A 25,401-nucleotide genomic window follows, 5' to 3' on the forward strand; every position below is an offset into this window, starting at 1 on the left:
TTCAAACCTTGTAGCTTCCACCTCCACCAACGCAAATGAAATGCACTAGAGAGGGAAGGAAAAAGATTCCCAAAGTTCTGGAAAACGACAAGAGTAACAAAGGTGTGAAGGGGTATGAGAGACATCGCAGGGAGGGCCAACACACCCAGCACTCAGCCTGTGAAAAAGCTGACCCTTCCCTGAGGCTGTGGGCACCACTGGGACCTCAGCCTACTGTTCCCAAGGCAGAACGGAGCCGGGAAGCCTTGGGCGACTCCCTGAACCTCAGGGGTGTGGGGCACTGTAAGCTTAAAGAGCATCCTAAGAGAGCCCCCTCAGACCTCCCCTATTCATGTCACAGCCCGGCAGGGGAGGCCAGCAGGCCCTCTTAAAGGAGGAGGCTGGCCTGGGGCTGAGGGAAAATGGAGGTACAGTCCTGAGCCCCTTCTTGGAACGAGGCCAACACAGCCAGTGGCTAGTGGAGTGGGGGGGTGGAAGGAGCCATTCAGAGGACCACCTCCCCCTCATTTCTCCCTGCTCTTCATCCTGGGATTGAAAAGCCAGCTGTGGTCCCAGACAGGGCCTCTCCCCCTGACCCTGTCTGTGGCCCAGCCATAGTCCCTGTGCCTGTGGAATGTGGGGTAGTGATGGTCAAACACTGCAGCTTTGACATAGAGGAAGTGCACAGTGAGTGAGTGCTTGGCATGTTTACGGCTCAGAAGCCAGTCCTCACCTGGCCTGAGGGAGAAGGAGCCTGTCCTCAGCCAGCCCCACCCCACTAGGCATCCTCCAGGGCCCCCAAAGGCGGGAAGTTGGGTCAGTGGAACTTCACCAAGAGACCAAGAAAGAGTAAAGCTGTGACCTGGGGGAGTCCTAACATGGGGGTGGGGGTGGGTATGTGGTGAGGAGCTTAGCTGGGAGATCTCATGGCCTCCACAGACGGGCTGCCTACTCAAGACCCAGAGTCCCCTAACCCCTGAGGAGCCCTTGCTGGGTACCCAGCCCTCTCTGCGAGGGGCACTGACCCCAGAGACTGCCCCTTCACTCCCCACCCCACCCCCTTCAAAGGGCTCGGGCTCCTACAGTGATTTCAAGCTCTGCTGCCACACACTTTCCTGCTCCTTCCTGGCTGTCTCTGTGCCTGTGAGAAGGCAGCTTGGTTTTAGGAAGCACGTAGCCCGAGAGCCAGGGCTGGGGGAGGGAGGCTAAGAGATCCCACCCCAGGTTTGCCTTAGTGGTGTCTAGCCCCAGGGCCCTGGACTGCGGGAGGAAGCTCAGCCTTAGATGACCCTCCTTGGGCCCCCAAATACATGGCTTAGGAAGCCTTGCTGAGCCTCTTCCACTGGCCACGAAGCCCTGGAGGGTGCAAGGAGCACAGGGTGGATAGAGCACATGATCGACCAGACCACACGTGCAGTCCACAGGGAGCCCCTGGCCCAGTGGCGGTCAGCAGTTCAAGTCAATGGACACCAGCAGGTCCTCAAGTGCACGTAACCACTGCTGCATCTCCTTGACGTTGCAGGACATGTGGAAGCAGATGTTACCTATCGATGGGTCCTGCTCCTGCCAGGCCACCACAGCTGCTTCCTCCTCCCTCGTGGCCTCTGAGAAGCCCTCCAGAGCCACCAGCTGTGAACCGGCTGGCTCAGGGCATGCACACTGCCCACCACCCACCACAGCCTGCCCCCACCCACTGGAGCTCCCACCGGCTCACCTTCTCAATAACCAAGGCCATGTACTTAGTGCATTAATCCTCAGGTGCCAGGCTGAATGGCTTGGCCCCAGACCACACCCCGGCCATGCTGCCCACATCGAGTGGCCGGGCACACCGAAGTAGTCGTTTCAAGCCTGGCAGCAGGAACATGTTGGTCATGCTCAGCACATTGCAGGCCACCTTTGGGGGCAGCTACAATAAAAGGAGAGGTGAGGGAGGGTGCACCCCATGGACACAAGGCCTCTCAGGGCCCCAACAGTAAGACTGGGACCTGTTGGCAAGGGAGTAGAGGCTTCAGCAGAGCAGGAAGTCCCTATGCATGCCGGGTGCCTGACCCAGGTCCCTGCAGGCACCCGTCGGACCAGAAGACAAGAGCCCGGGTGGGGTCCCCCTGTCTGAGGCAAGGCAGAGCCTGAGCTCTGGTGTGGGACCTTGGACAGACTGCTTCCCTCACCTCTGTGCCTAGAGGCTCTTGGAGGCTCAGGCAATCATGCTTGCCTTACAAGGTTGTCAGAAAAGTGACCGAACTTCTTCCTGGGAAAACTGAGTCAGGGACCCTACTAAAGGTGGCAGAGGAACTATTTACCAGCTCCCTCCACCCACAGAGGCTGTGGGACTTAGGGCACAGCCGCAGTTGTACCCTGTGCTCAGCTCAGCTCCAGTCTTTGGACAACCCCAGGGAGCAGACTGGGAACAGAGCCAGCTACCCTCTGCGCATCCTTCAAGGTCACAGGCACATTCGTCTGCACGAGACCTCAGGGAGCGATAACAATCGGTATCCCCATTTTCTTGAGGGGAAAATTGAGACACAAACCAGTTGAGTAACTAGCCCAAGATCGCACAGCTCGGGGGGTGCTAATCCAGAGTCAAACCAGGTCTGGAGCCCAAGTCCTTGCTCTGAGTCTTTAAGAAACTGTCCTCTAAGTGGCAAAGCTCTTTCTGGAGTTGGGATGGGCCAAGGTGAATGCCAGGTGGCAAGGACCAGAGAGCTGGACTACAGCACAGGAGAAATGAAATAAGGAGGGAAGAGGGTGCTCCAGGTGCCATAGGGTCTCTGTCACAGGTGCTCAGCTCTGCCTCTGTGTAAAAGCAGCTGCGGACACTACAGAAATGAATGGCTGTGGCTGTGCTCCAGTAAACATTTATTCACAAAACGGGCTAGAAATGTCCTGCAGCCCACAACGGAGTGGACAACAAGCAAGCTGCCTGCCCAGGAGCACTCACCTTTATAAACTCTCTCTTCTGCAGGTCCCCTCAGTGAGGGCTCTCTATTAAGTGGCCTTTACACACACATACACCCTGGCAGAGAACAGTCTTGGCACTATCTGCTGCCGCCAACGTCACCCTGTGTCAGGGAGGCCTCGGGGCAGGTGGAGATGCAGGGAGGCAGCGGGAGAAGAGGAGACAGGACACAGAGAACTCCGGGGGTCCGCAGCAAACTATAGGCAGGAAGCTCAGAGCTCCTCGCTGCTGTGGGAACCCAGGGTGACTGTCCATGTGGCTGACGCTATGTCCCCAAGTGCCGTGCTCATGACATGGATCTTGTCACTCATTCCTGTTCTGGAACCTACCAAGGACCTCTCTGCCTGAAAGAAAAACCCAAATGGGCTCCACACTCCTCTCCAGCTTCATGGAAAACCTGTTCTTCAGAACCAACCCAGATCTAGGCACACCCTTGAAGCCCCACAGAGACACGGGTTGTGTGCCGGTCCTGACCATCTTGCCCCCCACACCTCGTGTGGCTGCTGCATAGGTAGTAGAGCACACGGTTGAAGATATAGGGTGATAGGCCATGCAGGGTGATGGCTGGGAGGCTTAAACGGCCTCCAGCTCCTCATTCTCTTGGAAGTGGTCATCTAGCAAGGCCTGGAAGTAGTCACTGTGGCCACAGAGGAAGGCTGGGCTGGGCTTAGAAAAGGCCAGGGCTGTGCTCAGAGGAGCTGGCCCAGGGCTTAAGGCAGGGGACCGGAGCACTGTGAGGGGCAGGCAGGGAAGACAGCACGTGTGGCAGAGGAAGCTTCAACCGTCCATTATTCTGAAATAAATATCAGGACAGATGTTGAAGCCATCAGGGAAAGAGAAGGGCAGCTCCTTAAGATAACCCTGGGGAAAGGGAGAGGAGACACCATTACAGCAGGTGACAAGGCAGAGTGGCTGGCCTCAGCCAAGTGCCTATTCTAGCTTGATCCTGGAGGGGTGGACTATCTCCCCACTTGCAGATTTAGATACAAGACAAACAACAGGAAAAGTAAACAACTAGGTTCAGAAAAAAAAACTGACTGGCCCAGGCCCAGGCCCAGGCCCAGGCCCCCATGTGCTTACTCAGAGCTCCGGGACAGGGTGCAGTAGGCCAGCAGGCCAGAGTCCTCCTGGAGCCAGGGGGCTGATGCTCGGCACCTTCACATAAGTGCCTGGCTTGGATGCCATTGCAGAGGAGACAGCGCAGCTTCTGGGAGCTGGGATGCCCTGTGAGTTCCTGCACCAAGTCCTGGACCCCCAAAGCCTGGACGCACCAAACTCAGCCACTTCCTTGCACTTGGCCTCCAGGTCGCTGGGTAGATCTAATAGCTGGCACTGCTTGGCCAGGCACTCACAGCACAAATGTGTTCAACACCAACCTCCGGGAGGCCTAGGTGCAGCGTGGGCGGCTCAGGGCCGGTGAGGGGCCGTTAGCTGTACTCAGGCACACAGAGTTCTGTTGGTGGTCTCTCCCACTCAGCCACTTGGCTGCAGGGCTATGACCTCTAGGCCTACCATTGCTTGAGCTCTACAGGCCCCAGACTGGATGGGAGCGGGGCTGCTTGTCAGTTAAAGAAGGTCTTCCTTAGCAGATACACCTGCTTATTGGCTCCCTGCCTGTGGTAAGGTACCAAAGAATTTAAACAATTAATATTAATATTTTAAAAGGAAGAGTCAGGTTTCTTGCCCCCTCCTTTCTGTGGAGAATGGAGGGAGAGGAATATGGGAGTTTACTGGCTTACAAGGACATACTATGTCCTAAGATAAGAAACCTCCTTTTTTACTAAGAAGCTTAAAGTGCATTTTATAATTTAGTCCAACCATTCAGAGAGATTCTGTAAATATGATTTTTATACTTGTGTGTAATTTATACCAACTCAAGATGGCCACTGCATTCCTCTTAGGAAGGGTTGTTATATTGTAAATGGAGAGGTTTTTGTATTGGGTTTTGAATGAAAAGAGGAAAGAGACTTGGACCCCCCTCCCTTCCCCACACCTGTGAGGAAGAAGGTAAACAGCTAGCCAGGTGCAAGGGAAGGGAAGAAAGATTTAAGAAACCCTTTCCTCTCTCCTTTCTTTCTCCTTAATGGGAGACTTACAAATGCTTATCCTCTGACATCATGTAAGCCCCTCCCATCCTGAAGACATGTGATTGACGTATATACCTCTCCAGTGGTTCTCAACCTTTCTAATGCTGTGACCCCGCAATACAGTTCCTCATGTTGCGGTGACCCCAAACCAAAAAATAATTTTGGTGGCTACTTTATAACTGTAATTTTGCTACAGTTATGATTCGGAATGTAAATACCTGATATGCATTATGTATTTTCTGATGGCTTTCCCACAGGTTGAGAACCGCTACTCTAGACAAAGGGATGGCAGATGGACACTAAAAGATTTAAGGATGTCTTTTGATATGTAAAACGACATCCTTCGCTATTGTGTTACCTTATGTTTTAATATGTAGGAATGTTTTTGTAAATCCTATAGACAAATGTTATAAGCTTGCTAATGATTGTGTCATGCCCCCCCCCTTTTCCCGCCAACCTGTATGTGGTCAAGGGTATATAACCAGCCTCAGAGCTATATTGGACACTGCGTGATTTGGGTCAGCTATACCCCGTGTTTGTCATATGCAGCCGACTTATTAATAAATCTCCTCAAAAATTCATTTGGACTTGGTGTCTCTACGTAACCCCTGGAAGTAAGTTCCAGGAACATTACAACACAATCCAGGAGGCAGCTGGAACTGCCTTGCACTGCAGGGGGCAAAGCACCAGGAGGTAAAAGGTCAGCCAGAGGTCACAGCTAGGTCTGCTGTGGGAAACGCAGTCCCCTCCCTACCCACCTGAACCAGGCCTGGTGTGTGTGTGTGGGGGGGGGGGTCACCTGTGTACAGGTGCTGCAGCAGGGCCCCAAAGGTCATGGGGCTGCCCTGCAGGCAGAGGCAGCCGGAATCATGACCCAGCACAAGCCCCTGCTGTCTCTCACTCCAGGGAGGGATGCAGCCGTGGGTGCCTTTCTGTTGGGGACCGCAAGCCGACAGTCTTTGCAGTTTAGATTTTTGGGGGACAGAGGTGTGGGGAACTGACAGTAAGCTGACAGTCTGCCCAACCCCCCCCCCCACCTCACTTGCTTAGTGAAGTTGCTAAAGGCTGTTTTCACCACACCTCCATGTTAGCTGTGATGCTGGATTGTTTATACTCTTTCTATCCTCCATGTCCCTCAGAAAGACTTGAGGCAGTTTCCTTTTTATCCTTGGTTTTGTGAAGTTAAGATGTTATGTATGGTGGGGGTTTTCTGCACTTGGGAGAATTCTTGGGTTGCCTTGGAAATGTGACTTTGGCCTGACCTGTGGTGGCGCAGTGGATAAAAGCTTCAACCTGGAAATGCTGAGGTCGCCGGTTCGAAACCCTGCGCTTGCCTGGTCAAGGCACATATGGGAGTTGATGCTTCCAGCTCCTCCCCCCTGTCTCTCTCTCTCCTCTCTCTCTGTCTCTCTCTCTCCTCTCTAAAATGAATAAATAAAATTAAAAAAAAATGTTTAAAAAAAAAAAAAAGAAATGTGACTTTGTTTTAAAGATCTCTTTGATTTGCTAATGACCCCACTTTGCCCTATAAATAAAGCGGGTAGGGGGGTGGAGACTTGCCTTTTGCAAGCTATCTTCTACATTGCAAAGAGTCCTTCTGAACCCATTTTTTCCCCCTTAAGTCTTTTTTTTAAAATTTTTTTAAAAATTCATTTTAGAGAGGAGAGAGAAACGGATGGGGACTCAGCAGAGTACCCCTCCTCAGCCTCACCAAACCAGCCCCCAATCCCACCCTGTAGGAGAGCCCTCAGCCCAATGCAGGACACACCCATCACAGACCCACTGGGCAAAGGCTATCTAGATGCCCTGTGCTCCATCTCACCACTGCAGGAAGTCAGTAGTCCCGCCTCCTGCAGCAGGATGTCATTTGCTTATAATCATGCAGTGGAGAGTATGACTAGTATTCCCTTAAAAGCAGTGTCCAAGTTGTCCTTACAGCAGGATCCTGGAGGCAGTAGGTCTCATTAGTCAGCAGGGCCATGGGGCTGCATGCTGCAGCTGGGGCGGGGCCTGGGAAAATCCTAATCTCTCTAACCTTCCCTTCCTGCCCACATGTAGGACCCATAAGCTCTGGAGACTCCCTTCTAAAAGACCTGGGCCCACTCTTACCTTCAAGGCTTAGGCACACAGACAAAGCCTGGTACACTCGCTCCCACACACATATTCACTCACACATACAACAGACTACACAAAACAGCATAGGCTCAGAGGTTGGCCCTGTTCTATGCACTGGAGATACTGTCATTCACAGATAGGTCCCCGTCCTTCACTAAAGTGACACTCCGGTAGGCAGAAGGACAAGAAACATAACAAATGGTATCAGGTGCTATGAAGAAAAACAAAGCAAGACGAAGGGTAATGGTGATGCAGCTGCCATAGAGGGAGGTCATGGAAGGGCACTGTGGTGATGACAATGTGCAGAAACCTGAAGGAAGTGACGAAGGGACCACATAAAGATCTGGGAAAGGGCAGTCTAAGCGGAACTAGCAAGTGCAAAGACCCTGAGGCAGGAGCAAGCGTGGAATGCTGGGACACCGCAGAAGGGACCAGAGTGGGAGGAGGGGGTCATGTAGCAACTCCCAGGCAAAGCAAGGCATTCTAGTTCTATGTTAAATTCCGTGGGAAGCCATCAGAGGATTTCAGTAAGCCCCTCACATTTGTTGAGCAACCTGGCTGCAATATAGAAAGCGGACTGTAGGTGGGGCAGAAGACCAGCAGAGGTTGGCACTGTATCCAGGGAGAGATGGGCAGGAGCAGTGGAGAAGAGAAGGGCACTGAGCAGAGAAGAGGTTCTGAAAGTGGAGGTAACAGTAATGCTAACAGAGTGAAGGAGTAAGGGAAAGAGAGGACTCAAGGGTGTTTGCAAATGTGTACACATGCCTTAGAGCCCTTGACACGTGTACACACAACCACAGGCTCTGGCCCCTTTTCTCACCACTGGCCAGAAACTACAGTACCAGCTCCTTATACCCACTGGGCAGGGTAGTACCTGAGGGGATGAAGGAAGGAGTACTGGGGGCAGCTAGGACTGAATGGACCACTCCACCCACCCTGACCACCTACTCAACTGGCACTCACTAGGGGGTGCTGTCCCACTCTGTCCCATACATTCATGTCTACATCTCACTGCTCCAGCAGGTATCTGGGCAGGAAAGGGGGAGGTCAGAACAGGCTCACAGTCTGGGAGAAGAGACCCATGGAAGGAGGAGGGAAGACATTCTTTTTGGCTGAAGGAAGCTTTCTCCAGGTGAGGGCAAGTGGCAGGCCGACCACACAGCAGGAAAGGCATTGCATTCAAAAGGACCAGTGCAGACAAGGTGTGGAGGGGGGACACAAGGGCAGACCGTGAGTGTCAGAGGCCAGGCCCCAGCGCTGAAGAGACTGAGACTTAGCCTGTGGGCATTTGGGAGAGAGACGGTGATGCGGGTTGGAGGCAGGAGGACCAGGAAGCTGCTTGTAGGAATCCTGGTGGTGTAGAAGCACGAAGTAAAGTTGATTCTAGAAGGCGGAAGTCAGGAGACAGGTAACTGATGGAATGTCAAGGTAAGGGGGTCATCACGGATGGTGGTGAAGCCTTCACTGAGCAGGGCTGCTTTGGGGGACATCCAGGTTGGACCAGTGAGTGCTGAATAGCATTCAGCTTTGGGAGTTACCAACTCCTAGGTGGCATCTGCCATGAGGGAGGGACGCAGGGATGCTGCAGGAATAAGTAATGAGGAAGGAAGGAACAAGGAAGAGAGGTGCCCCACATCCCAACAAGTACCCTTTGCCTTCCCATCAGAGCCGCGCAGACGGCGATTTCAGCGCCACGTTTGCTTTAGCTGCATTTACGAACTTCCGAATCCCAGGTGACCGACCGATTCTGGACTCGACGCGTTCCCAAAGCCAGGTCCAGAGGCTTCAGAGAGAGGAACTATTATCGGCAGTCCCAGGCCTCAGCTCCAGATGCTCAATGTGAACCTCCTCTCCGCAGCGGTCCTCTCCTCCAGGAAGTCCTCAGGGACCCCAAGCCCCTGAGTAAATCACTGCCAGCACCCCGCCCCGCGCGTGCCCGACAGCCCCTTGGTGGGAGATCTGGGTCGATCCGGTGCCGCTGCCGAGGCCACGCCCAGGCCCAGCACGCCCCGGGATGGACGAGCTCTGGGGTGGCCGCACCCGCGGGGTCATCCTCGCACTCGGCCCACGTGCCCCTTACCCAGCGGGCGAAGAAGTCGTTGGTATCCGAGGCGCGGACTGGGCGGACAAGTGGCACCCCGCAGAAAGCGGCGGTAGCTGCGCCCCCAAAGACTCCACCTTCCCACCCGCCCGCCCCTCCCCGCAGCAAAAAAAACAGTCGGAAAAGCGGAAGGACAGGGCCCGGCGTGGACTCGGGAGGTTTTAATGGAGGTACCGGGACCCGCCCCTCGGGACGTCGGGTGGGGGTGGAAAGGGTTGTATCAAGACTGTTTTCGGGTGGAAAGCGGGAGGAGGCAACGCCCAGGACCAGGCTGCTGGGGAGCGGCACCAGGAGGGAAGGGGTGCGACTGTGCGCCCCGGGTGCACGCCCTCACAGATGCGTGTCCTCCTCAAACACGTCCGAGTCCTCGGGGTCCCGTTTGCCCCCCATGAGCGCGCTCCAGCCCCCCGGGCCGTTGACGGCCCCGCCGCCGTTCAGGCTGGGTTGCTTCTCCTGCATCTCCGGCTGGCTGTCGCTGGCCACGTCCAGCGTGGGGTTGTCGTGGCAGCCGTTCTCTACGAAGCGCAGCTCCTCGCCGTGCGACTGCGGGCCGGGACCAGGCTGCTGGGCAGACGCCCCTGGCCTTGGCCCCTGCCCCACCCACTAGTTGCATATACAGCCGCGTTGACCTGGCCTGTGACCTCGAACACATCACTTCATTGTTCCATCCCTAGTCTGTAAAACCCTACATAGGGAACCCAGGGACCCTTGAAAGGTACCACTCCCCTCTGTCCCCACAGCCCAACTCCTTAAAATAATTCTGATCCTTTGACTAAACCAGCCTGTCCCCTCCCGGACACCAGCTGATCCCTCCCAATAGCTTTCTTATAAAGAGACTCCAGGGTACTCCTCAAAAAACATGGGAATCTTGCCCTCCCCTCTCCTTTATGAGTCTTTTCTTGACCGCTGGGCAGACCCGAGGTTTCTCTGGTGAGACATCCAGATGAGCCCAAGCCTGCAGGCCATTCTGCCCCAGGAGGGGCTGATGCCATGGAGGGCTCCTGCAGGTGGGGCTGGTGCCCTGCACGGAAGGTCGACTGCAATACAGGCACTGGACAGCCTCACCTGCAGTACCCCAGCCCAGGACAGTTACTACCAGCCCATCTGAGATGAGGACACTGAGTCCCCAGATGACAGATGTTGAGCACTCCCATCTCCACCAGCACTGCCCCCAGCCCAGGACCTGTGCCCCCGCTACCCCCATGCTCACCACATGTTTGAGCTTGGGCAGCCTGCGCTGCCAGCAGTTGTAGAGCAGGCCCAGCACGATGATGATCACACAGATGGCACCGATGACCACCAGCACCACAAAGAGCGTCCCGTAGTCACTACGCACCTGGCTGGCCCGGGCCTGGCAGCTGCTGGTGGTGGAGTAGTTCTGGATGCCAATCTGGGGTTGGAAGGGGCCAGGCTCCTCAGCTGAGGTCCTGGAGTACCATGGCTCCCACCCCCGCATGGGGCCAGGGGGTTGGGGCTTTGGAACAGGGACAAGCTTTGAGTAGGAGTTAGCACACTCCTGGCTCCTGAAGCTCCCTTAGAGGCCTGGATCTGTGTTGATGAGGAACTCTCTCTGCCCTATGCCCACTCTACTCAACTAGGGGCAGCTCCAAGCTCTCTGGCCCGTATCTCCATTCCTTGCTTCCCCTCTCCTTCCCACCATGGCTCTGCCTGACCCTAACCCTGCTTGGACAGAAGTCTGGCTCTAAATCCATCTGGTCATGGCCCTGACTGCCCACTAAGGCTGCGCCCCCCCCCCATGCTGTCAGCCATGATCCAAATTAGAGCCCCCACATCTGTCCCACCAGTTTAAAAAAGTAAAGGAAGAAAACAGACGAGGGCAGCTGTGGTGCCCCAGCCACACTTTCTCCACCACACACCACCACTGAGGCAGGCCCTTGAGACACTTTCTACCTTGGGGGTGGGATGTTCTGGTATCATCCTGCCCATTAAGGGCCAGAAACAGTACAGGGAATGCTGGGAACCGGCCAATGATATGGGCTGTCCCCAGCCTCCCAGCTTCCTCCCTTGTCCCACTAGAGAGGTCAACCAAAGGCATTTAGCTACCCTGTCCCAGTCCCACATTGCAGGTTGTCTTGGGTGAGCCTGTGTTCTCTGGCCCAGAGGCTGCTGTGTCCTGACCCAGCCCAGCAGATGTTCTCTCCACCAATCAGCATCCAGGCAGAAAAGGAGCAAAGAAGGTGAGATGCCCTCCTCAGAATCCTCTTTCTAATGCCAGGTATTTGGCTCTGCTTTGGTTCCTGTGAACCGCCTATATATTTCCAGTACTTTTCTCTATTGTCTTTTTAAGTTATCAAGGGTCCATTATTGCTAGAACTTGCTAAATTTGCCCACTAATATACTTGCAAAGGCCCAGCATGCCTCTGGCCGTGTCAGTCAGCATGAAGTGTCTGGTAAAGCCATACCACCCAGTGGCTGGGTAGAGACAAGAAGGTCTATAAAAAGGGTCAAGGCCAGCCTGTTTCCACCAGCTTTCAGGGTTTAAAAACCCAGATGATCACCACCGGAGCAGCCCTTGGTATTGCTCCAGCATTGTGTGAAAGACCAGGGTCTTGAGTCATTCAGGCCTGGTCCAGAGGCTGGCATGACCACTACTGGCTGTGCAACATCAGGTGAGTCACCACCCCTCCCTGGGTGCCAGCTCTTCTAACCTTAAATGGGGTACCCACAGTACTCAGTAGGGTACTTTACTTAGTGCTCATAAGCCCTGGGGTGGAGGTGAGGGAACCAAGCAGTCTGGCACTCAGTAAGCATTCAATACACTAATTCAAACAGGGAAGCCCCAGAGGATCCACCTTCAGCCTTGAGTGGACTAGACGAGGCAGGGCCACAGCCATGCACAGCTCATCTTGCTGTCAAATACCACACAGCCCTCAAAAAGGAGGACTGATGACTGATGGCTGGATTTCACAGTGAGTGGAAGGGGTTTGGGTGGAGCTGTGGGATGATGTGGATATGTGGAACAGAAGTGGAATGAGGAGCAGTATAAGAAACAATGGGGATCTGCCCCTTTCACCAGCCAGGGCTCTGCTCTGCCCTTAAGGTGGCCAGCCTGCCTCCTCAGCCAAGGTCTCCTGGACTGGCCGGATACTGGGGCAGGGATGAATCTCATGAAGGCAGGCTGTCTGCTGTGCCCTGGTTTCCGAGGAAATGCCCAGGCCTCTTGTGCTTTCTCCTGTGGTTCTGGAGCTGCAGCACGTGCTCCCACCCATTGGGCTTCTGAACAGTCCCTGAGCCAGACATGGTGCTTCTCTCACTGTCTACCCAGAACACTCCCCTGTGCCCATCTACAGTGTGTCCGTAAAGTCATGGTGCACTTTTGACCGGTCACAGGAAAGCAACAAAAGGCCATAGAAATGTGAAATCTGCACCAAATAAAAGGAAAACCCTCCCAGTTTCTATAGGATGATGTGGCAGCATGTGCGCGTGCACAGATGATGGTGTAACACCGTGTATACAACGGAGCAGCCCACGGCCATGCCAGGCGAGATGTGGATGGTACAGAGGAAAGTTCAGTGTGTTCTGTGGCTCGCTAAATTTGAATCTGTGACCAAAGTGCAACGTGAATATCGGCGCGTTTATAACGAAGCGCCACCACATAGGAATAACATTACTCGGTGGGATAAGCAGTTGAGGGAAACCGGCAGTTTGGTGGAGAAACCCCGTTCTGGTAGGCCATCAGTCAGTGACGAGTCTGTAGAGGCTATACGGGACAGCTACCTAAGGAGCCCTAAAGAATCTGTGCGTGAGCCCACAACGAACTGCACTGAATAGGTGTGAAGCTGGGAGAGTTTTCCTTTTATTTGGTGCAGATTTCACATTTCTATCATCTTTTGTTGCTTTCCTGTGACCGGTCAAAGTGCACCATGACTTTACGGACACAGTGCATATGCCCCTCAGAGGTCCCCTCCCCTCTGAGTCCTCTCTTGACGCCCCCCACACACACCCACGGCCCCTTTCTGCCCCTGGCCGCTGCCTGTGCAGTGCCGTTGCCAGTCAGTGCTCGTCCAGGGTCTCTCCCGCAGGAACTCTTAGGAGACCTGAAGGAGGAGCTACAGAGCAGAGTCTGTGCTTTGCTCCTTTGGGCCACCTGGTGCAAACCGCCCTCCTGCCCTTGGGGAGGGCAGCCCCACTCCCAAAGACGTCAGGATCAGGAGGGGAACATGTCCCTGTCCTCTTACCTCCACCAGACTCCTGCGGATGTCACCCAGCATGGAAAGGACATCTTGAGTAGGTACCACCCCTGGGGGAGGCATCATCATTAGCAGAGCCTTGGCCACTGAGGCACGCTCCCTGTGGACTCCTGGTTGCCTTGCAGAGCCTCTGGCCTGAGCTAGAGCCTCACTCCCTGGCTCCTGACCACACAGGTCTCATGCTGCATGCACGACCGCTCTCTCCTTTGCTTGCTGTCCCCTGACTCACTGAAGAGACTGAATGAGTGCCGCAGACAGTTGTGCTGCCGGGCAGTCACTTCCATCGCTTCTTAAGGCTGCGTTCTGAACACACCCCTTCTCAGCCCGCCACAGAGTGTACAGTGTCGTTTAGCATCCGTGCTGAAACCACACCTCTCCCCCTCCTGTCTCCAATGTTCCCACCTTCCTCCTCCCGTCTCCAAGCCTGCTGGTACTCCTGGACCCTAAACCACAGAGTGCAAGCAGCACCTCATTCTGCTACCCTAAAAGCAATCTCACATCCAGTAGCTCTGGCTGCACTTCCCACAGCTCTGTGGGAGAGCTCCGTAGCCTTGGAGAACAGCTGCTGATTTGGCCTGCCTCCCACCGCCTTCCTGGGCCCTCCCCAGACATGCCAGTGCCCCCCTCCCGTGGGTGCCTCCCACCGCTGCTCACCCTGCTCGCCCACCAAGGTCATCAGAAGGTGCTGCTCCTTCTCGCTGGGCTTGCTTAAGGAGATGTGCCAGTCCCCATGGGGGCCGCTGCCATGGCGGGGGAGCACTTCCTCCACCAGGGCCAGGAGCTGCAGCCCCCAGTGCTGCCGGAACACCTCCTACAGGGGCAGAAAGAAAGCCTATGCTCAGTGAGGTAGACAGCTCTAATAACCCGACTCTAGGCCCAGCCCCCACTCCAACCTCTACTCACAAGCCAAACACTGGGACAGGCCATCTGGCTATTCCAGAGAGGGCTGCTCCGGACCCCTCGAGAGGCGGAGCTTGGCTGTGGGAGGACTGTGGGGTTTCTCCCTACAGGCAGCCGGTGCTCCTTCCTGCCTCGGCTTTGCGCCACGAGGAAGGCGTGGAGCTGTTCAGGGATACTTGCAGTTGAGCTGGGGGCACATGTGATGACAAGTGCAGGAAGTGGGTGTGTAGCACGCGAAGGAGTAAGGAAGGCTGCTCATGGGGCCGGTGTGTTCAAGGGTGTGGTGCAAGGGATGGGTATTTGGGGCGTGGGGGCAAGGGACAAAAGATGTTTTCAGCCATACAGCCGCCAAGGACCAGGAGGAGAGGTGGGAAGCAGTCTGTGCTCACCTTTCACCTGTCACTGCAGTGCTACAGCTCAGAGTTAGGGAATCCAACAGCCTTCTCCCCCTGTTCCTAGGAAATCAACAATCCCTCCTCCCAGCCTCCAAAGCTCCCAACCAGACACCCCTCTGCCAGCTGCTCAGCTCTCCTGAGAGCCTTGCTGTGAAGCTGCCGTGAGGCACAGGCATCTCACCCCTCCGGACCCCTAACACTCCTAGTCTCCTTTCTGCTAGAGCCCAAGCTGACGAGCTTTCCCTAGATGCCAGGTGCACCTGAAGGCTACCATATAAAGTTCCTCATTATCATGCAGGTACCAGGTTCAGGGGCAAGTCTTGGCACTCACTGGGTAGCAGAAACCCAACTCAGTTTTGAGTCTGGGAGAAGACTGGTACCTGGAGATAGTCAGATGCAGTCAGGAAAGTCCTAGTTCCTGAAATGGTTCTTAACCTCTTCACGTGTGTGTGTATGTGTACATATATGTGTGGGCAAAGGATGCACACCCATTCCTGCCTGAAAAAATTACACTGAATGCATGGTGACCAGGAGTCCCACTGCTTGCAAAACCCCCCAAAACCCCCCTCCAGCCATGACTGTGCCCCCTGCCATGTCACAGCCCTATGCTTCATCACATGTGCATGCCCCACATTTTCCTGGGTCCAACTGTCTGCCTGGCTTAGTCCTTACACTAATCCCAGCCTGTTAGGACAACATGCCCACATTTTCAGATGCTGAAACTCCGGTTCAGAGAGGTGCAGTATTTTGCTAAAGGTCATGGAGCTGATAAATGGCAGAACCCAAATTACTTAGATTCCAAAGCTAGGGCTTTCCACCAGGCCACTGACACTCAATTCTTACCTACAAAATAAACGATATGAAACATACAGTCATCAGACTCTCCCAGACTGATACTGTGGGTCTGTGGGCTTTTATCTAAGCAATCCATCAAGCTTTATAATTAAGATCTGTGTACTTTTCTGGACATATATTGTAAGTCATTAGAATTTTCCTTAAGTGCAGTACACTCATGAGTATAAACTATCTTCCTTGCTTACTCCTGGGCAGATGATCCTTCTCACAAATCCACACGGTTCCTCCCACTGTACAGGGTCCAGCTCCACTGGTATAGTCCTTATAGCAAACAGGAGGGACATGTCATTTCCCATCGGCTCGTTCTGACTTGGCAATATGGCAGACAGAACTGAGGAAAGCCCTGCTCTCCCAGCTTACTACAATCACATGGAAATACCAGATCAAATACAACAAAACAATGAGGATATTCTAAAAGCATGTCCAACCTCAAGCTCAAAAGAGGCAGAAACTGAGGGAGCTCAAAGCTATAAAGGTAAGCTGGCACTGAAGTCACAGTAATTCCTGGGGGTCCAGGACCCAGATACAGGGTTCAGCAGTTGAGAGACCTGACTTTCAGTGTTCACATGAAGACAGGAAATGGGCTCCTGGCCCAGGCAAAGTGCAGAACTAGAGCAGAGGACCAGCATAGAAACTTTAAGAGCAGCCCCCTGAAATGGGGACTTGAAAAATTTCCCACTCACCGAGATGAGCTATCAGGGGTATGCCATCCTCTCTGTCCAAGGGTAGGAGAAACAATACTACCTAAGGTCACTTAGAAACCCCGGGCTTGCACTTAACCTGGCAGTGGAGTCCAAACTCATAGTCCTTTGTGGTATAGAAATGCAAGCCAAGAAATAAGGTTGAAGTTATTCTAAGACTACTGGAACTTCTAAAGGTTCCCTGAAATTTCTCTGTAGGAATTCTTTACAACCTGGGGTTCAAGATGAGATTATAATAAATTATGATCCATATGAAGGAATAAGGCACAAATGCAATAGACAGGAAAACTGACATGCCAAGAGGTACTGTCACTAAATATGAAAGAAATCATAAATATGTTTAAAATAAGAAAAAGAAACCATATGAAAGAAAAGAACAAAATTGAAAAGAGAGATTTGAAATCAAATAGAAACTCTAAAAATATAAAACGTAATCTATATTAAAGACTCGTCTGGCTGGGTAGTTCAGTTGGTTAGAGCATCGTCCCAACATGCCAAGGTCGCAGGTTCGATCCCCGGTCAGGGCACATACAAGAATCAACCAGTGAATGCATAAATGAGTGGAACAACAGATCTCTGTTTCTCTCTCTTGCTCCCTTCCTATCTCTAAGATCAATAAATTAAAAGAAAAAAGGACTCAATGGATGGTTCAAACAGAAGATTAGACATAACTGAGGAGAGTTACTAATTTGGAAGCTAGAGGTGGAACTCACCCAGAATAAATCAGAGAGATTTTAAAGACATAAGAAACGTAAAAATGTGTTTAAAAACATTGCAGATAGAAAAATAAGGTCTAATAAACTTCTAGTAAGAATGAGAGCTTGATGGGTGGTGGCACAGTGGATGCTAAGGTCCCAGATTCGAAACCTCGAGGTCACTGGCTTGAGCGTAGGCTCACCAGCTGGAGTGCAGGGCCGCTGGTTGAGTGTGGAATCATCAACATGATCCCATGGTTGCTGGCTTGAGTCCAAAGGTCACTGGCTTGAGCAAGGGGTCACTGGCTTGGGTGGAGTGCCCCCATTACCCCTCCCCATGAAGGCACATATGAGAAGCAATTAATGAACAACTGAAGTACCACAACTATGAGTTGATACTTCTCATCTCTCTCCCTTCCTCTCTCTCTCTCTAGGAAAAAAAAAAGAATGAGAGGAAATGGGAATTTGGTAATATCCAGCAAACTGCATATGCAATCACAATTCTAAGAATTTACTCTGAATATACATCCCAACAACACAAAAATGCATGCATACATTATTAACTACAGCATTGGAAGTAGTTACAGAATACTGGAAACAATCTAAATGCCCATACAAAGGAAATTTGATAAAGTTTGGTTTATTTATCAAATATAATGAGTTATTATTCGATTTTAAAAAATAATTAAGAATGATATCCATAAACTGACATAAAGTGATTTCCAGAAAACAAAATGCAAGAGTATTGCTGAGGACTGAGTTGTGTCCCCTCAAATTCATATGTCGAAGTCCTAACTCCCAGGACCTCAAAAGGAGGTCCTTTAAAGAGATAATTAAGTTAAAAGGAGGTCATTAGGGAAGACCCTAGTCGAATGACTTGTTTTCTTACAAGAGGAGATGATTAGGACAGATATGAACAGAGGGAGCTCCGTGTGAGGACACAGGGAGAGGACCAAACCCGCTGATACTTAACCCTGGACTTTCAAGTACAAATAGAAATAGTATGCTGCCGCTTCTGCAAGAAAGAGAGAAGAAATTATACATCTGCTTATTTCTGTAAAAAGAAAACCAGGAAAGGTAACCGGAAACTAGTATGACTGGATATCTAGAGGGAGTGGGCGAGGTGGAATGGAAAAGATGAAGGGGGAAGCGGTGGTTTTCTAAGTATACATTTGTATAACACTTAGATATTCAGACCCAAAGTAATGTTTTACATAATCAAAAATAAAATTAAAATCAACAGGATGAGATAAAAACTAAAACACAAATTGAAACAAATAAACCTAACTATGTTTGAAATGTACAACTGCGCCCAAAGGGGGAAGAGAACTAACCTGTGATCTCTGAGGTCAAACAGAAGCCAGTGAGTGTGCACTGCTTTTCCTAGATCTTGAGGATCCAAGTCCTCAAACTGAACCTCTAACTTGCAAGACTTTCCCTGTGAGACTATGATCACTTTTCTCCCTTTTTCTGAAGACATGTTCTCTGTATAGCCTCATTTTTTACGCCCTGCTATCACTAGCCTATAATGTCACAATCATTAAACACAAAGAATGGCTGTTGTTCCAGACTAAAAGGACTAGACACATGGCGAGCAAATGCAATGCATGATCCTGGATTAGAATATAAACTAGGAGAAAAATAGCCAAAAAGGACATTATTGGACCAGTGGTAAAAACTAAATAAGGTCTATAGATTATAATTTTCTTTATTATTATTTGGTTATTTACTTATTTAATAGTTTAGATTTATATTCTTATGGGAAAATATTGTAGGCATTAGATGGAAGGTTTGGGCACAATGGTCAATCCTTTTAACAGCTATGACTCTGGCCCTGGCCAGTTGGCTCAGTGGATAGTGTCAGCCGTGCACATGGACGTCCCAGGTTCAATTTCCAGTCAGGGCACACAAGAGAAGCAACCATCTGCTTCTTCCCCTCTCCATTTCCCCCCTTCTCTCCCTCTTCCCTCCTGTAGCCAGTGGCTTGGTTGGTCCAAGAGTCAGCCTCAGGTGCTAAACATAGCTCGGTTGATTCGAGCATCAGCCCCAGATGTGGGTTGCTAGGTGGATCCTGGTTGGGGTGCATGCGAGAGTCTGTCTCACTATTTCCCATCCTCTAACTTAACAAACAAACGAACAAACAAAAAACAGCTATGACTCTGGAAAGATCTGTTTCCTTGGAATTTGAGTATAATTTTGATAAGAGAAGGAAAAGGAACCATTAGAAGATTTTAGGGCCTTCAGAGAAGGCAATTTTACAACAATCTTTAGATATGCCAATGTGAAATCTCTCTGTAAAATGGCATCTTGTTTCTAGGAAGTAGAGGTGATGTGACCTTCAATGCCTACAGTGACTATTTCCCCTCAACTTTCTAGGAAATTGTAGATTGGTCTCCTTATATTTACTTTCAAAATTCAGCAGTCTATTAAAAAATTCACTCAAAGTTTTACTTCTTGCCAAGATGGAGTAACAGCGACAGAAATGACAGGAATCTTGTGTGCCTCAGACCCGGTCAAGGCAATCGGCCAGGGGAAGGGAAGCTCAGGAGCCAAGGTGGTGGGCAGGACAGCTGCTCGGAAGGTGTACTGCAGGGTGACTAAAACCAGCCAAACAGCCCTCTTCCTCCTGTTAAATATCAGAAGTTTAAAACCAAAGTGTTGGCAGGGCTTCATTCCTTCTGGAGGCTTCTGGAAAACCCAGTTCTCCGCATTCTTTCATTTGTGGTCCTTCCCCTCAGCACGCCCGCCTCTGCTTCCTCCGCCTCTGCTTCCTCCGTCACATCCCTGCTGCTCTCGATTACAGTTTTCTGCTCATGTCCACGGCCTCACTGTGATCACTGTACTACGGTTCTCTAAAAAAAATATCTCATTCTGAGAAACACACACTCATGTCCATAGGATAGGAGCAAAAAGAAATGATGCCTTCAACTTACTCTCAAACGGTTTGAAAAAATGCTAACAATTCGTAAATCTGGCTGAAGAATATATGGACTTCTTTGTACTATTCTTTCTGTAGGTTTAAAATGACATCAAAATTAAAAATTATAAAAGCAGAAAGAGAAAATTATAGACATTTTTATGTAAGTAAAGGATGAGATATCTTTCCAGAAAGTACCACTAAAGGATATATTTCAGGAAGAAGGGAGTTAAACACAGAAGAAAGGAATGGGAATGTAAAAAGACATGAGCAAAGAAACAAGTATGTTGATAAAGCAAAATAAGTATTGACTATTAACAATAATGACATGCTCAACATCACTAATTATCAGAGAAATGCAAACAGACCCCATAATGAGATTCTAGCTCAGGGGTTGGGAACCTTTTTGGCTGACAGAGCCATGTACACCACATATTTTAAAATGAGAGCCATACAACAACCCGTGTACATTACGCATTATCCAATAAAAATTCGGTGTTGCCTAGAGGACAGCCGTGATTGGCTCTAGCTACCCGCAACCATGAACATGAGCGGTAGGAAATAAATGGATTGTAATACGAGAATGTTTAATATTTTTAACATTTTTTTAATTAAAAATTTGCGAGCCAGATGCAGCCATTAAAAGAGCCACATCTGGCTCACAAGCCATAGGTTCCTGACTCCTGTTCTAACTCATACCCTAATGGATGGCCACTATTAAACAAAAAAAAACCCAGAAAACAACAAGTATTGGTGAAAATGTGGAGAAACTGGATCCCTTATCCACTGTTGATAAGGCTGCAAAATAGTGCAGCCCCTGCAGAAAACAGTATGCCAGCACCTCAAAAATTTAAAAACAGTATCACTACATGGCCCATCAATTCCACTTCTGTGACTACACCCAAAAGAATTGAAAGCGAGGTCTTGAAGAGATATTTATACACCTTTTTTTTCAGAGAGGGAGAGAGATGAAATGCATCAACTCGTAGTTGCTTCACTTTAGTTTTCAACTGATTGCTTCTCATGTGTGCCTTGTCCTGGGGGGGGGGCGGGGACGGCTCCAGCCGAGCCAGTGACCCCTTGCTCAAGCCAGTGACCTTTGGGCTCAAGCAAGTGACCAAAGGATCATGTCAATGATACCATGCTCAAGCTGGCAACCCTGCACTCAAGTTAGAGAGCCTGCAGTCAAGCTGGTGACCTCGGGGTTCGAACTTGAGACCATAGCATCCCAGGTTGCTGCTTTATCCACTGTGCCACCACCAGTCAGTATGTATACCTATGTTCACAGTAGCATTATTCACAACAGCCAAGAGATGGAAGAAACCCAAATATCCACTGACAGATGAATGGATAAGCAAAATGTGGTCTATCCATACAATGGAATATTATATACTTAGTCTTAAAATGAAAGAAAATTCTGATACATGCTACAACATGGATGAACCTTGGAAACATTCTGCTAAGCAAAATAAGAAAACTATCCCACTTTTATGAGGTCCCTAGAACAGTCTAAGTCAGAGACAGAAAGCAGAATGGTGACTGTCAAGGACTAAGAGGGCAGGAAAAGGGGAGGTGGTTTTACGGATAAGATCTGTAGATCTGTTTCCTAGTGATGTGAATATACTTAAAACTGTATACTTAAAAATGATTAAGATGGCCTGACCAGGCGGTGGCGCAGTGGATAGAGCGCCGGACTGGGATGCGGAAGTACCCAGGTTCGAGACTCTGAGGTCGCGTGCGGGCTCAGCTGGCTTGAGCAAAGAGCTCGCCAGCTTGGACCCAAGGTCGCTGGCTCCAGCAAGGGGTTACTCGGTCTGCTGAAGGCCCACGGTCAAGGCACATGTGAGAAAGCAATCAATGAACAACTAAGAAGTCGCAATGCGCAACGAGAAACTGATGATTGATGCTTCTCATCTCTCTCTGTTCCTGTCTGTCTGTCCCTGTCTATCTCTGCCTCTGTAAAAAAAAAAAAAAAAAAAAGATTAAGATGGCAAATTTTGTTAGTTTTTTTTTACCAAAATAAAAATATCCACCATAAAAATTTACTGACTAGGTAGACATTAAATATGAGATAAGGATGACAAGGCAAAAACGGGAAGCAGAATGAAAGCATTTTAATATCTGTGTATCTAGACAGAGAAGAACTGTATCTCTGACATTACTGTAAAGTATACATACCAAATACTTAAGGGTCCCTGGTACCTTTACTGTGGTCTCTAAGTACCATTTTTCAATAAAAAGAATGAGAGCTGGAGAAATGTTGATTGTGAGTGTGGGGGAGGAAACATACAAGATGAGCCTGGAACAACTTATTATGCCAAAAAGCAAGGAAGCTTCCAAATACTAACAGGTAGGTCAAAAGGACTGACCAAAGACAGGGCTTTGGCGCATCAATAAGAAGAGTAACTGTGAAGTATTAAAGTATATCAGCATACTAATATCTATCCATTTATAATGATGCTGAGAAAAAGAAACACCTCAATGATCATTTTTGTATTAAACATACATATATACTTTCACTTTCCCCCAAACCCACCAAACAAGAGTAGAGAATTTTTTTTAAGTCTAAAACCACAAAGACAAAACCAAAACAAAACTGAAGTGCAACAACATCTGGATGGATGAGTTAGAATTTCCTGATTTAGCTGAAAAATTGTTCAACACCACTAATCATCAGAAAAATGCAAATCAAACTCACAATGAGATAGCCCCTCACACCTGTCAGAATGTCTATAATCAATAAATCCACAATCAACAAGTGCTGGCGAGGATGTGGAGAAGAGGGAACCCTTGTGCTCTCTTGGTGGGAATGCAGACTGGTGCAGCCACTGTGGAAAACAGTGTGCAGGCTCCTTGGAAAATTAAAAGTGAAACTGCCTTATGACCCCGCCATCCCACTTCTGTGTATATATCCTAAGAATCCTGAACACCAATTTGAAAGACTGGATGCATGCCTACATTCAGTGCACTGCTATTGATAATAGTCAAGTTAAAAAAGCAGTTCAACTACACCCATCAGTAGCTGGGTTGATAATAAAAAGCTGTGATACATTTACACAATGAAATACTACTCAGCCATAAAAAGTAATGAAATCTGACCTTTTGTGACAGCATGAATGAATTTAAAGGGTATCATGCTAAGTGAAATAAGTCAGAAAAAGACAAATACCATATAATCTCACTTCTATGTGGAATCTGCAGAACAACATAAACAGACTCAGATACAGAGAACACCCTGACTGCTGTCAGAGGGGAGGGGACTTGGGAGCTGGTAAAAAAGGTGAAGGGATTAAGCAGTATAACTGGTAGTTACAGAACAGTCATCGAAATTTAAGTTAATGCATAGGGAATATAGTCAATAATATCATGATAACGTATGTATGGGGCCAGGAGGGTACTTGAAACATTAGGAGGCCCAGTTTATAAAGTACATGATTTTCTAACCACTCTGCTCTACATCTTAAACTAATAGAGAATAATGAATGTAAACTTTAATTGAAAATTTTTAATTTTTAAAGACTTTAAAAAAAATTCCCTGATTTAGCATGCCCCAAAGAGTCAAATCCTAAGCCAGAACAGAGAAAGCTGAGAAGCAATCAAACTTATACCATCAAACTTCCCAAATGCTCTGCAGTAAGTAGCATGGCTACCTTGGCAAGAAGGGACGAAACCGTACTAAAAATACAAACACTGTTTGAAAGTCTAGGCAGAAGCTGGATCCCTAGTTACTCTCCCCAACACTGCACAGCTGACAAATGTCCCTCCCTCCTAGCAGAAGACTGGAAGTTTGTTCTTTTTTTTTTTTTTTTTTTTTTTTTTTTTGTATTTTTCTGAAGCTGGAAACGGGGAGAGACAGTCAGACAGACTCCCACATGTGCCCGACCGGGATCCACCCGGCACGCCCACAAGGGGCGAAGCTCTGCCCACCAGGGGGCGATGCTCTGCCCCTCCGGGGCGTCGCTCTGCCGCGACCAGAGCCACTCTAGCGCCTGGGGCAGAGGCCAAGGAGCCATCCCCAGCGCCTGGGCCATCTTTGCTCCAATGGAGCCTTGGCTGCAGGAGGGGAAGAGAGAGACAGAGAGGAAGGAGGGGGTGGGGATGGTGAAGCAAATGGGCGCTTCTCCTGTGTGCCCTGGCCGGGAATCAAACCCGGGTCTCCCTCACGCCAGGCCGACGCTCTACCGCTGAGCCAATGACCAGGGCTGAAGTTTGCTCTTTTAAGAGGGTAAAAGAGAGGGTCTCTAACTGAGCTACCACCAGGCACAACTGTGGGAGGGGTTCACATTGCAAACAATATAATATAGAGTAAAATTATAATTGGAGTTAAAATATATTTATGCACACGTTTCTAATAGAGAGACACTGAGCCTCCCAGAACACTGGCAATGAGCCTCCTACACTCCCAGTAGGACAGAAGGTACCTTTTCAAACAGTCTCATCACCTACAAGTAAAGACATAAAGATGTTGAGATTAGAAATTTTTAAATGAAATGACCCAGTCAGACCACTGTCTTGAAAAGCCACAGTTAAGAAACTACCACACCATGCTCAAAGCTTCCAACCAACCTTCTGGTGGTAAATCCCAGCATCCATGGGGAAAAACTGAACCAAAAGAAAGAAGTGGGGAAAGCAACCTATACAGGGAGAAACGATTTTTAAAAACTATTTCAATATCTTCAGAGAGAGAATATACTGCACACATAAGCAAAACTATTCCTACTAAAAATGGAGGGGGCAAGAACAAAAGAGGCCTTAGAAATCTGAACAAAATGACAGCACTGTCTTGGCTGTTGGTGGTCATCCCCTGGGTTAGGCTGGTCCCCTCTGCCTTCCCCCTGCTCACCAGCCAACCCCCAGTGCCCACCCACTGCCCTCACTCTGCCACCTGCCTCCCATCTCAGCCTCGGTCCTGAGCCGAGCTCTCGGCACTCACACAGTCTATGTTCTCTGTCATGTTCAGAATGATGTAATTTTTCCCAGCCAGATTGCTCCAGTCTTTGCAGATCACCTGTACAATGAAACAGAAAGCAGGGCGACAGTTACAAAGGCATAAGGGAAGGTATCTGTAGAGAGCATGGGCAGAAGCTCTTCGAGAAGCTCGGAGAAGGCCAGGTGTAGGTCTGTGATCGCTAGGTGGGAACTGACAGCCTCGGCAAGGATCCAACCCAGGGTTCACAAATCCATATGTCTTCAGGGAGCAGGGGAGAGGAGGAGCCAGGAGTGACACACAGAAAATGCAGAACTGTGCCGAAGGGGCCAGACTACGGAGGGCTTGCCCCAGCTAGAGACCAACTTGTTTCTAATGCTCCCCAAGGCAAATGAAAACATGCTGGTGGGCCAAATGCACAGGCTGGAAACGTCAGACCCCTTCCCTTTCCTTCTGGTGCTGGGGGGTGTGAGCACTGACTTGGGCATGCACTCGTGAGGGGGACTGCACATGGGGTAGTGGGCATGGAAATGGGGCTGGAGAGAACACAGGGCAGGCACAA

General features: G+C 50.0%; 2 protein-coding genes across 6 annotated transcripts in view; both read right to left on the minus strand.

Moving 5' to 3' along the window:
• Nucleotides 1-1,385: 1,385 nt before the first annotated feature.
• Nucleotides 1,386-9,189, minus strand: ABTB1 (ankyrin repeat and BTB domain containing 1). The gene is given in 12 exon segments (XM_066246254.1): nt 1,386-1,608; nt 1,694-1,885; nt 3,381-3,511; nt 3,514-3,591; nt 3,694-3,796; nt 3,876-3,894; nt 4,031-4,072; nt 4,074-4,119; nt 4,207-4,290; nt 4,293-4,322; nt 5,822-5,954; nt 9,049-9,189. Coding segments are annotated over 12 exon segments (1,182 nt in total). The 3' UTR covers nt 1,386-1,425.
• Nucleotides 9,190-9,370: 181 nt separating this feature from the next.
• Nucleotides 9,371-25,401, minus strand: part of PODXL2 (podocalyxin like 2) — a 43,154-nt gene continuing 27,123 nt past the window's right edge. The window contains exons 4-8 of one of the 5 annotated variants that reach the window (XM_066247218.1): nt 24,846-24,920; nt 14,104-14,260; nt 13,438-13,499; nt 10,449-10,628; nt 9,371-9,781 (exon numbers count right to left, since the gene is read on the minus strand). In XM_066247218.1, the coding sequence (XP_066103315.1) occupies nt 9,569-9,781; nt 10,449-10,628; nt 13,438-13,499; nt 14,104-14,260; nt 24,846-24,920 (687 nt within the window). In that variant the 3' untranslated portion in view covers nt 9,371-9,568. Of the gene's footprint in view, nt 9,924-9,943; nt 10,260-10,448; nt 10,629-13,437; nt 13,500-14,103; nt 14,261-24,845; nt 24,921-25,401 lie in introns of those variants that run through there. The other 4 variants (XM_066247217.1, XM_066247216.1, XM_066247221.1 and 1 more) reach the window with 4 other exon arrangements.

Source organism: Saccopteryx bilineata, chromosome 11 (assembly GCF_036850765.1).
Source record: "Saccopteryx bilineata isolate mSacBil1 chromosome 11, mSacBil1_pri_phased_curated, whole genome shotgun sequence".
NCBI lineage: Eukaryota > Metazoa > Chordata > Mammalia > Chiroptera > Emballonuridae > Saccopteryx > Saccopteryx bilineata.